Source organism: Mus caroli, unplaced genomic scaffold (genome assembly GCF_978045245.1).
Source record: "Mus caroli unplaced genomic scaffold, Mus_caroli_1 scaffold_9, whole genome shotgun sequence".
Lineage (NCBI taxonomy): Eukaryota > Metazoa > Chordata > Mammalia > Rodentia > Muridae > Mus > Mus caroli.
Genome location: NW_028227264.1, coordinates 118,430,204 through 118,442,360, shown reverse-complemented (window position 1 = coordinate 118,442,360; position 12,157 = coordinate 118,430,204). Strand labels below are relative to the sequence as shown.

The following is a 12,157-nucleotide window of genomic DNA, read 5'->3' as shown; positions in this document are numbered from 1 at the left end:
TCTCAATTCTCATTGACTTTTAAAAAGAATAATAATATATGGGAGATGATAAAATTTTTGAAAACTTTTCATTTCTATAGATTCCAAGATACTGGTAAATATCCTTATAACTTTTAACGCTTAGATTATTCATCAGTGATTTTATTTTTTAACCTCCACAGTTTTCTTCCCATAACCGCACACAACATTTCTAAGATGATTTGGGGAGGCTTTAAAACTCCCAGAAGTCTTAGCACGAGGAGCATCTGTTGCTTGCCATTTTGGTATCGCGAGAGGGTGATGAAGTGGCAGACTTCTTAGCCTTTGTTGTCTGATAGAATTTTCAATGCTAAAACATTGCATGTTCCGAGGAGGGCTTTATGGGTCTCTCCACGTTAATGCATGCATTCCCTGGGGAGTTGGACCATTACCTTTAGTTAGTGTCAGCTTGCATTCTTGAATGTGACACATTGTACTACCTTAGCCAATAGGGCCAACCCATGGTCGCTGACTTCAAGAGGCTGAGGTGAGAGTGAAGAGTTTTCAGGGTTCTTATGTTTATGATCTGGTCCTGGCTTGTCTGGCCTTTCTGGGTGCCCCTCCCCCAAGCCCACCATGTGTCAGTTTTGTGCATTTGATTTTGGTTGGGATTTCAGTCTTCTTCCTCCTGGAACCTTCAAGTAAATATCTTTAACTCCTGGAATGTGTAAGGCTCTGGGGTGTTGTTAAGATGTCTGCCTCAGGTACTTTTTAACCAGCTGTCCTTTGCCTCGGAGGCATAGTGAGATCTTGTGACTTGGGCCTCTTGGGATATTTCCCAACTCCCTCAGTGTTGACTTCATGTTTTCTTTTGAAGATGCAAACACCATCTCTGAAGAATGACTCCGAGAGACATTTCTTGATGTGTGTGCTTCTAGTCAGGAGGTAGTCATTAAATTCCCACTGTGGACCTGAGTTTACTGTTGTCGGGGACTTAAAAATTAGAGGTGATCCTCTCCTGTAATTTCTCAGCAGCCGGATAGATGGATGTGATTTTTTTTTGTCAAACCAGAGTGAAATGAAGCAGTGAACGGTACTGTAGGTGTGTGTGTGGCGGGGGGGGGGGGGGGGGGGAGGAGGGGATTGAATAATCAGAGGATGTGAGAGCCCTGGGTTTTTAAGAATGAATAGGAGTTTATCATATGAACAGTGGTAAGAAGGAGATTCAAAGTCTGAAAAGGGTAGTGGTCGTAGCTGTCCCTGCTCAGTACTATACCCAACACTTTCTACGTGTAACTTCTCTAATCTCCCTAATAGCCCTAATGAGGTAGCTTGGGACCTTTCTGAGAGATTAAGTAAACAGCCCAGGGTCACACAGTAACTGTGGGCACTGCATTCACTTGACGGGCGAAAATCTCTGGGCTCTTAGAAAACTGCTTCCATCAACAAGAGAGGGTGTGAAAATGCACAGGATTCCTGGGTCTTGGGAGTTCAGCCTTGTTCCTCTGAGATGGATAGATCAGACTTGGAAGGGCTCAGGCCAGATGTGTTCTTACGGCAGGCATTGGCTCTGGTGGTGGGATATAGCCGTGGGCCACAAGAAAAGCAAGGGCAGTCTCAGACAGACAGCATGTGCATGCCAACTCTAGAAAACACTGTGGAAAAGGATTTGAAGAGTTTAGGCTATGAAGCAGGGTGCATCTGGGCCTGGGTCTGCCTCTGCCTGCATAGCCACCTCAGTTGTCCCAGTGAAAACAAGCAGTGTACGGCGAAATGTAACTCTTAGAAAGGGCATGAGGGGTTGGACACAGGAGGCTTCACGATAGTGTGGGAAGGGTGCAGAGTCTGAGAAGGGTTCCCAGGTGTACACTGTCGGGGATTCCCAGGTATTCAGCCAGAGTGTTTATTTGGAAAGAGAGGGGATTTTTTTTTGTTTTGTTTTGTTTTTTGTTTTCGTCGTCGTAGGTGCTTATTTGTTTGTTTTAAAGTTGGGATTAGGATAACAAGAAAACATCTGGCTCTATAAAGAAAAGTTAGGAGTTTGTTTGAGTTGCTTGTGGGATCAGAGACTCATTAGTAGCTGAGCGGAAGGGTTTGAGTCCAGGAGGCAGGGATGGATAGGCGTGTCTGCAAGAGGAGACCTGGTAGGCTCCAGCCAATGAGAGGCACTCCAGGACATGCCAGCTGTGCTCAGCACTGCCTAGGAAATTATTGGAGTGAAAAGGCAAGAGAACGGAAGCTTGGATCCACCTGTCAGCAAAGGGACATAGCAGATCCTGCAAAAGGACGCCGAGAGCAGGCAGCCGGAGAGAGACATGGTGGTCCAATTGATGGGCAATCTCTTTCACTTCTGGCCACTAAAATATTAGAATGTTTTGTTTTGTTTTTTTTGGATTATACAAAAAGTCATTATAATAACATAAGCCGGAGTAAAATCTTGATGCTCAAAAAGTTTTATGGTGCTAGCATTTTAGGAATCTTTACAAATTTCAAGGTTGATTTTTATCCTTCATGTGGCTCTCGAGTCGTACGTAGAGCATAGATCTGGATGGCGGGGTTGCGGGTAGACCTGAAGGAATCCCCCTCTGGCCCTGAAGAGACAGATTTCAAATCCTGAATCCTTTTCATTCCTGGTGTTTTAAAGACTGCAGAGGAAAGAGGGCTCAGAGATGAATGGAGCTTTGGAAGGAACGCAGTGCGTAGACTGGGGCACAGTGGAGCGGGGCAGGACCTAGCACTTCAGAGGCAGGCCATGCCAGCACTGGTTTCCCCCACCCCAAGGCTAGCACTTGTTAGCAAGTTCTTGGCTAACTCTGGGGTCTTAAGAACCCAGGGAAAGGAAGGGAAGGACAAACAAGTCTGCATTACCTTTTTATCTGTGCAAAGCTTTTCTGGTGCATTTTGTGGGCTGCCTTGCTTTTGAAGTCAAAAAAGATAGCACCTCCCTTAGTAGAACATACAGTCGCCAGTCGCCTTGGAAGCATGGAGTATCATCTGCAGGTTCCATAAGAGAAATCTGCTGAAAGTCTCTCCGAGGAATAAAATTCTTGGTTCTGTAAAGTCATAGTCACGAGTGCTGGCTTCCTTCTGTTTTAGAAGTAAGCAGAGAGTCTCACTCCATAGATGGTCATTGTGCTTGCTGTTTGTCAGTTCAAAAATAAAAACAAAAAACAAAAACAAAAAAAAAATGAAGATCGTGTGATTTCATTTTATAATCCAGCTGCTCCTAAACCATTTCTTGAATCCCCGTGCCACCCTACAGAGTGCGTCTGTTCTTTCAGGAGTATGAATAACCCAAAACAGAGGACTTAGCACCGAGGAACTAGGACTCATCCTATTGACTGTAAATCCCCAGTGGGCACAGTTCCCAGCACTCTGTAGCCTGTCCCTTACTAATACTGATGGAAAGGGTGGGGTAGATTATGGCGACGAGTTGATTCTTTGAGGTCTCAAGTGAGAATCCACCAGCAGGCTGCTCGAAGGAAATCCCAGCCCATTCAGGATGGGAAAAGGAGGGCTCTTCCTTTGCCCTGTCAAGTTTTGTTTAGATGAGACTATTCTGGGATGGCATGTGTGCCAGAAATAGAAACTGCTACTTTGTATTCGTCTTGGTTACTGTTTCCTTTGCTTTGAGCAAATACCTGGCAAGAGTCGATTTCAAGGAGGAAGGGTTTATTTCAGCTGGCAATTTAAGGAGGGCTATACTGTCATGGCATGAAGGCATGGTGGCAGGAACCTGAGGCAGCTGGTCACACTGCCTCTGCTGGCTGGAAGCCGATGGGGGAGCATGATAGGGTTTGGCTTGCTTTGCTCATCAAGTCTGGAACCCCAGCCAGTGGAAAAGTGCAGCCATGTATATAGGTTGGATCTTCCCACCTCGGTTAACCCAATCTAGAAGCTCTTTAAGGGACATGCGCAGAGGTTTGTCTCTTAGGTGATTCTAGATCCTGCCATGGTGGGAGTCTCAATGTCACATTATTCTATGTTGGAAAGCTGAGTATCCCAGCAGCCTGTACAAACCCATGCATGGGTACTGAGCTGTGGACCAGAGGCCCCAAACGGAATGGCAAGTTGCTCAGTTTGTTGGACAGAATGACCTTAACTGATTATAAAGCCACCAACACCCAGAAACTGTAAACAACAGGTTTGAAGTTCGAGAGATAACCAGGGCACACGTATCTATGTGAGACTCTGTCAATAGAAGCATATTTTGCTTGTTGCTATGTGTGCTCTCCAAGGTCAATTATAACTTCCAGGGAAGAAGGAAACACACCGTGTTTGGGGAGGAGATCTAGATACGTAAAAGAGCACTGGACAAATGTGATTCCCCGTCCTCGTGTAAATAAAGAATGCCTAGATGAAATGTGGGAGACACTGTGGTCTGGGCGTGGGCAGCAGGGTAGATGGCACTTCTTTGTGCTTTGTCTGTTTCATTTCCAGATCAGATATGGCTCCAAACACCCGCCATGGGCCAGGCCTGTTATTAAACACTAGGTGCAGGATGGTAACATGAACGCTGATCTTTGCTCCAGGAAAACTTACTCCAAAGACTTGGGCTATGTAGGGCTGGCATTCTTGGGGCTGTCCTATGTCAACTGTCTACTTTTTTTTTTTTTTTTTACTGTCTTGGCTATAACCAGCCTACTCATTTTCTCTGCTAGTGTATGTTCATGGGATGGCTTCCATGTAGTAAAACCAGATGTGACTTTGTTCACGCCAAATTGGATATTGTAAAGATAGGAATGGGTTAACGGGGACTTTTCAAAAGTCATCCTTGGAGAGATGAGGTGCACCCCCTTCCTTTCTATTGATGCGTTTTGTCTGCATTCCAGATTGGCGGCGGTAAGCACACCATGAATGACCACCTCCACCTCAACAGCCATAGCCACGGACAGATCCAGGTTCAGCAGCTGTTCGAGGATAATAGTAACAAAAGGACAGTGCTCACAACACAGCCCAATGGGCTTACGTCGGTGGGCAAGACCGGCTTGCCTGGGGTGCCCGAGAGGCAGCTGGAGAGCATTCACCGACGGCAGGGCAGCTCCACCTCTCTGAAGTCCATGGAAGGCATGGGGAAGGTAAAAGCCACCCCCATGACGCCCGAACAAGCGATGAAGCAATACATGCAAAAACTCACAGCCTTCGAACACCATGAGATTTTTAGCTACCCTGAAATATACTTCTTGGGTCCAAATGCAAAGAAACGCCAAGGCATGACCGGTGGACCCAACAATGGTGGTTATGACGACGACCAGGGATCGTACGTGCAGGTGCCCCATGATCACGTGGCTTACAGGTACGAGGTCCTCAAGGTCATTGGGAAGGGGAGCTTTGGGCAGGTGGTCAAGGCCTATGACCACAAAGTCCACCAGCACGTGGCCCTGAAAATGGTGCGGAACGAGAAGCGCTTCCACAGGCAGGCGGCCGAGGAGATCCGGATCTTGGAACACCTACGGAAGCAGGACAAGGACAACACAATGAACGTCATCCACATGCTGGAGAACTTCACCTTCCGCAACCACATCTGCATGACGTTCGAGTTGCTGAGCATGAACCTCTATGAGCTCATCAAAAAGAATAAGTTCCAGGGCTTCAGCCTGCCTCTGGTGCGCAAGTTTGCCCACTCCATTCTGCAGTGCTTGGATGCTTTGCACAAGAACAGAATAATCCACTGTGACCTTAAGCCCGAGAACATTTTGTTAAAGCAGCAGGGTCGAAGCAGTATTAAAGTGATTGACTTTGGCTCCAGTTGTTACGAGCACCAACGCGTCTACACGTACATCCAGTCACGCTTTTACCGGGCTCCGGAAGTGATCCTCGGAGCCAGGTATGGCATGCCCATAGACATGTGGAGCCTGGGTTGCATCCTCGCGGAACTCTTGACCGGTTACCCCCTCTTGCCTGGGGAGGATGAAGGGGACCAGCTGGCTTGTATGATCGAGCTTTTGGGCATGCCCTCTCAGAAACTCCTGGATGCTTCCAAACGAGCCAAAAATTTCGTGAGCTCCAAGGGTTACCCCCGATACTGCACGGTTACGACTCTTTCAGATGGCTCTGTGGTCCTCAACGGGGGCCGATCCCGGAGAGGGAAACTAAGGGGTCCGCCAGAGAGCAGAGAGTGGGGGAACGCACTGAAGGGATGCGATGATCCTCTTTTCCTTGACTTCTTAAAACAGTGTTTGGAGTGGGATCCCGCGGTCCGCATGACCCCGGGCCAGGCTTTGCGGCACCCGTGGCTTAGGAGGCGCTTGCCAAAGCCTCCGACCGGGGAGAAGACAGCGGTGAAGAGGGTCACAGAGAGTACCGGTGCTATCACCTCCATTTCCAAGTTACCTCCACCCTCCAGTTCAGCTTCCAAGCTGAGGACTAACTTGGCACAGATGACAGATGCCAATGGGAATATTCAGCAGAGGACAGTGTTGCCGAAACTTGTTAGCTGAGCTCCAGTCCCCCTGATGCTGGCAATCTGAAGAGGAAAAAAAACACGCGTTATAGCTGAGCCTTACTGGGTTGAAAAAGTGTAGCTCAGACCTGTTTTTATTTGCTCAATAACTCAACTCATTTGTATCTTTTCAGCACTTGATGTAAGACTGTTTTGTTTTTATAAAATACATGGGGACAATGCTTTAAGTTTTTATACTTTCTGAAACTGTTTTTGGTTTTTTTTTTTTTTTTTCTTCCTTGTGTTTCTAAAAGTACGATGAGCCTTACTGTATTTAGTGTGGCAGAGAAATCACATTGGTGGCAGGCCATTGATTCTTCATGACTGTCACACATTTGCAGATTGGTCAAACACATTCACTCTGTTTTGGTCCCACTCCCCAGGGAGGTGCCCCCCTGAGGCCCCCCTCCTCTCTCCTGGCTCCAGGTTCACACGGAAGCAGCCTGCCTTGCCTCCATTTTTCATAAATTAATCTGGTTCAGAGTGGAGGAGGGAGAAGGGGGGCCGGGGTAAAAAAAATCTCTAAGGAAAACTGCACTTTTGAGATTTTCTTTTTTTCCTCACAGTCTGTTCAAATGATTACAAAATAGGATTGCCCGCTTTCAACTGCCCACTTAACATTCTGATGTGCTTAAGCCACCGAGCCGCATTTAGTGGATAAGTGGAAACTGAGATGTGTCCGTTCCTCCCGAGGCACTGGGATGATGGCGGGCTGTCATAATCAGGAAGCCTTCTGGTTACGGGATTGCTTTTGCACCTAATTTTAAGGACTCCCCCACAGTGTTCCCTGCTGCCTTTTCTCTTGTTCGCTCCTCTTCCACCACACACATCTGTTGCCTGCGTTTAGTCTGTCTTTTTTGTCCATCCCAGACCAATAACACAGAGAGACATTTCAGCTGCCATTCTGTCTACAGTTTCGTACCCCAGTTTCCAAAAGAACATCGGCCTTGCTACCTGAGGTGGGGATTTCCGTAGTTCCAAAGAAGAGTTAGCCGACCGGACTGGAGTCAGTTCACACTGCAGGTGCCACGGAGGTTCCCTTAGCCTGGGGAAGCATCAGCTCTTTCGTTAGAAAGAATAGGGGTTGCAAAGGGAGGAGAAATTCCAACGTCAAGTTAAATGGCCTGACTGCCCCAGGAAAATCACGATTCCTCTGTTGAGTTGACTTTTTTCTTTTGAATCGTACTGAGTGTTTTTGTGGGGAAAGACGCTTTACCTGAGAGAGTAACTGAGAGTTAGGTAAAAGAATATTTTCTTCTCTGAATAATAATTATTTTCACAGTGAAAATTTCAGTATTTTATCACTAATGTATGAACAGTGATATATATCAATTTCAAGGCACGTGGAAAGAATTTTTTAGTATGTGCAATTTAATAGAGAAAGATTTCTGCCTGTTTGGACAATAGGTTTTGGATAGTAAAAATTAGGATAAATAATCTTTTATATGCACAGATATTATTGTATTGCCTGTAAATCGATTTACAAGTACTTAAAGCACGGTCCCCAGCAAGGCCAAGAAAGTTTCTGGTTAAGTTTTTTTAATTCTATGTTTTCTCTTACTTAAAAAAAAAGAAAAAAAGAAAAAAAATAGAAAGTGTCATTTTGAATAAAACATTTTTCTTATCTTGAGGCTTTGCCAGTTGATGGTGGAAAAATATGCTCAGGAATTATTTCAAATATTTGCCAAAAATCAGTAATAAGATTAGCTTATTAATAAGTTAGTAATATCGCTGTTTGCTTTACTATTTAAGGATGTCATTGATAAATTAATTTGTACCCCTGTACTTAGCAATTATAGCTTATTTCCCCTAGTCAAATTCTTTAGCATACTATACACAGTTCTGTGTAATCTGTGAAGTGCAATAATATGTCAATAAGTTACATAATGATGCTCATGTGACAGCACCCCCAATCAGTGGCTTAGAGGGCTTAAAAATGCTGTATTTATTTTTAAAACTTTGGCTTAAAGGCATAAGAAGTATAAAGAGTGGTCTGGGGGACTTTGTAAAGCTATGAGTCTCTTTAACGATGGTTATTGTCTTTAGGTCATTAAAATAAAATTTTAAAAATGGACGCTATTTCCCCTCCCCGCCAGGCTCCCTTCCTCTGTTCTCACTTGGTTGCCGCCTGAGCCTTGAGTCTAACGTTACTCACTCCCCTAGAACCTCACTGTACTTGCAACAGTTTAGAAGTGGACTAAGATTGTTTGTCTTTCCCCCACCACACAAAACTGGTTCTTCGTAGATGCCAGCGGAACTTTTGTGAGGAGCTTTACCCATATATGGAACGGGAAACTTTAAAGTCAACCATCATGTGCTACAAGGCTTTTGTTTCCTTCTCCCCCCCCCCCCCCCTCCTGGAACTACAGTGAAATTTCCTTTATTCACAAAAACTGTGTCAGCATTTACTGATACCGCTGCTTTGAGGAGAATCTTATTTAACTATTGTGTCTAAAATGAAACTGTTGCCTCTTCATGATCTTCAACTAAGTAAAGGGCTCTGATAGCGACTAGGAGTTGGCTTGGAAACAGGTCTCACAGGTTACCATTGTCTAGGGATGTCTCAGCTGTTTTCAGATTTAGGAATAGCACAGTGTAGTCTTGTCTTTGGTTGCAGTCTCACTTGGCTCTGTTTCTTGCACTACCAGAGTGTTCTTAGCACAACCGTGGAACACGGAGGGACGCAGGGCAGCATAGATTAACATCGTAGAGGAGAAATTGTGCCCTTAGTGTTAATAATGTGCCTTTTGTTCTGAATGCCATGTTACAGGGCATGCATTTTTTGGCCTCTTTAACTCTTTGAATGAGAGGTAGTAAAGAGGGATGCCACCTCTGCAGAGATAACATCTGTCTTAAATATCTAGATTTATAGGCCTTAATAGAAACCATAAGGCGTGAATTGTCACTGGATGTTGAGCAAGATAACTATTGGTTAGTTACGCCAGGAATTCCCACGTTTAAGAGGTTAAAGATGGTCTTTGTTGTATCTTAACATCAGACTGATTTTTTAATGATAACTTTTTTTTTGTTATGCTAACACTAGACAAAAAATCAACTGTATTTGTAAAAATTTACCTCAAACCATTTAATTTTATAGTGTGATTGATTAATCCCAGGGCATTTGGTATGAACCAAAGTGCATTCCTTTTTTTTATGTGCCTGGCTCCAGTAAGGATGGCCAGGGATTTTTACAATTTGGGTGCATGACACTTAAGCCACTTTTAAACTTACTGGGCGGTGTGGGGTCCTGTTAGACGACTCCATCAGAATGTCGGAAAACACTTTAGGCATCAGTAGCATTGGGCCATATTGGAATCTTAAAAGCGCGAATTATTTTAAAAGAGAACATTCATTTTTTTGTAATTTTTTTCATCAAGACTATTTCTGGTAAGCAGAAGATTTTTTTTTAAATAAAAAATAATAATAAAAAAAATCAACGGATTCGGTTGGTAAAGGTTTTAATATTGCCCAACATAATGCTGTGGTAGCATTAAAAAAAAGTATTTGTGGACTCTCTGTTTTTAGGGGCTTGTACATCTCTCTGCTATGGACATATATACGATACATTGTAATTATATCAGCTCAACTGCTGCAGTTATGTCTAGGCGGGGGCTTGGGTTTTTTATCGAGCAACACCTTAGACACGTGACTGTATTAATGCTGCAACTGTGTGTACTGAAAATATGTGAAATGGTTGAATGTGGACTGTGTATATATGTATGTACAGATTTCTGTGAGATGCTGCTGTTGCCACTTAACATGGGAAGTGTTCTAGTGGGTCTGAACCCTAGTGGCCAGTTCTATGATACTGTATGCATTGTACAGCCAGAGCAGAAGTAAGACTGTTTAGTGAATTATTTGTTAAATTTTATTGTTGTGGCCAGAGATAATTTCAGAATAAAATTTTAATGTCCTACCTTACTTCTCACCCCTTTTTCTAACTGTAATCTCACCCTATTTCTGGTATGAGTCTTCCTGGTTTGTTAAACCTGGGGAGACTCTTTTGCATGGCAGGTGGCCTGAGACCTTAAAACCTTGTGTTATTTCTTCACTAGAAATATGCAGATTCTGAGGGTTGGGTTTTTTTTGTTCTTGTTGGTTTTATGAGGTTTTAGGAAGAAACCCCCTACTAAATCAGAGCTCTTTAGATTCTTCTATTTCTCTTTGGTAATTTCGTGTTAATTTTTCTTTATATGGTATCTGCTACATCCCATATCCCATACTAGAGCTTCGAATCCTTTTATCCTTCAGGCTGGAGGGGACCAGGGCGCTCAGGTCTTTCCTGATATTCCCCACTCTTCCCTGTGGACTCTTCAGGTCCATTATCTGAAGATGCTCTCCTATCTACCCCAGGCTTTCAGAAATGTGCATGCTTTTGCTAATTTTATGATTCTCCCTGGCTCACATTTTGGGGTTTTGGTGTCTCCTGACATGGTTGGGCCAGGAAATAAGGCTCGTGAGCTGCATCTAACTCAGGATGTGTCGAGTTAACACACTGAACACCGAGTTCTGGCTTACTTGCCGTTGGCAACAAGCAAGTATGGCACTAAATACGTCAGACGTGCGTCGCGGGGACATAATGTTGATGAGCGGTCCTGGGGAGAGCTACCTCACGCTTTTGTTTACATCCCTCCCGCTACTAACAACTGAATCCTGTGACTTCCGGTGCCTTATCCACAGTCAGTAGCATGTGCCAAAGGAAGGGAGCATGGGATTCCTAAGCCCAGAACAAAGGTCTTCAGATTTATCTTGCTTGCTGCTAATTCCACATCCGGTGTAAAAGCGCAACACACAGAACCAGTCAACCACAGAATCCACCAAACGAGAGCAAAACCAATGAACATGATGTATATGAAAACCCAAGCAGGCCCACGGCACCCAGGTCTGACTCAGGAAAGACCAGTTTCCACCCCTCTTACCAAATCTGTTTGTTCTGAAGTCAATTAAGGCTCTATTCTGTTTGAGTCTCTAGAACTGGTTACCTTTTTGGAACCAGCAAGTATACAAATAAGAATTCAGAAATACGGAACTTCAATGCTGCTTTCAAACCAGCCTTAGAGAATGTCCCTTGTTAGCGCTGGCTTCGCTTACTGTTCTGTTTTCGAATGGGCTTTAGAAGAGACCCGAAACCACGGGTATCTGTGGCTTTGCTTTGTCTCACTTGTTCCTTCTACACCTCTTTTCCTTCAGACTTAACACAAATAAACACTTGTCACCACTGACATAAGCCCCTCCCCAAAGAAAATCTGACTACTGTGCTGTGTATACAGGAGAGATTCGAGTCTTCATGCAAAGTGCTTGGTCTGTTTGCTTGCCTCTTTGACTTAACGGATCGGCCGCGGTTGCATCCTTATTAACTGCGAGGGAGACAGGAATGACCGAATTTTCTGAGTCTCGGAAGTTTAGTAAATCAAGAATGAGTGGTGGTTCTTCTGAAGTGTTAGCTGGCTGTGGTAAGGACTCGCAGAGATGTGATTGCATTGCGTTTGGCAGCGTGTAGGAGCAGCTCTCCCCACAAAGGGGAGAAAGCTCCCTGCAGATCCCACAGTGTCACACGAGCATCGTTCATCCTTACGCACTCCTCTGAGCTATAATTATCCCCAGCTGATGCTGAAGAAAATGAAATGAATGATACCAAAGAGGCTTTGTAAAAACAGAGGGGAGAAGACTGGAAAGAAGAGGTTTGCTAGTTACCGATGTCTGAGGCTATCTTTTCAATATACCACAAAAATATTGAAGACTAGAGCATTTTAGTCT

The 12,157-nt window shown here is 44.5% G+C and overlaps 1 protein-coding gene across 2 annotated transcripts in view; it reads left to right on the top strand.

The window, feature by feature from the left end:
• Positions 1 to 10,316, top strand: part of Dyrk2 (dual specificity tyrosine phosphorylation regulated kinase 2) — a 33,939-nt gene extending 23,623 nt beyond the window's left edge. For both annotated transcript variants that reach the window (XM_085843196.1, XM_021175004.3), the window contains one exon: positions 4,791 to 10,316. In XM_085843196.1, the coding sequence (XP_085699322.1) occupies positions 4,812 to 6,398 (1,587 nt within the window). In that variant the 5' untranslated portion in view covers positions 4,791 to 4,811 and the 3' untranslated portion in view covers positions 6,399 to 10,316. The remainder of the gene's footprint in view (positions 1 to 4,790) is intronic.
• The last annotated feature ends 1,841 nt before the right edge of the window (positions 10,317 to 12,157 follow it).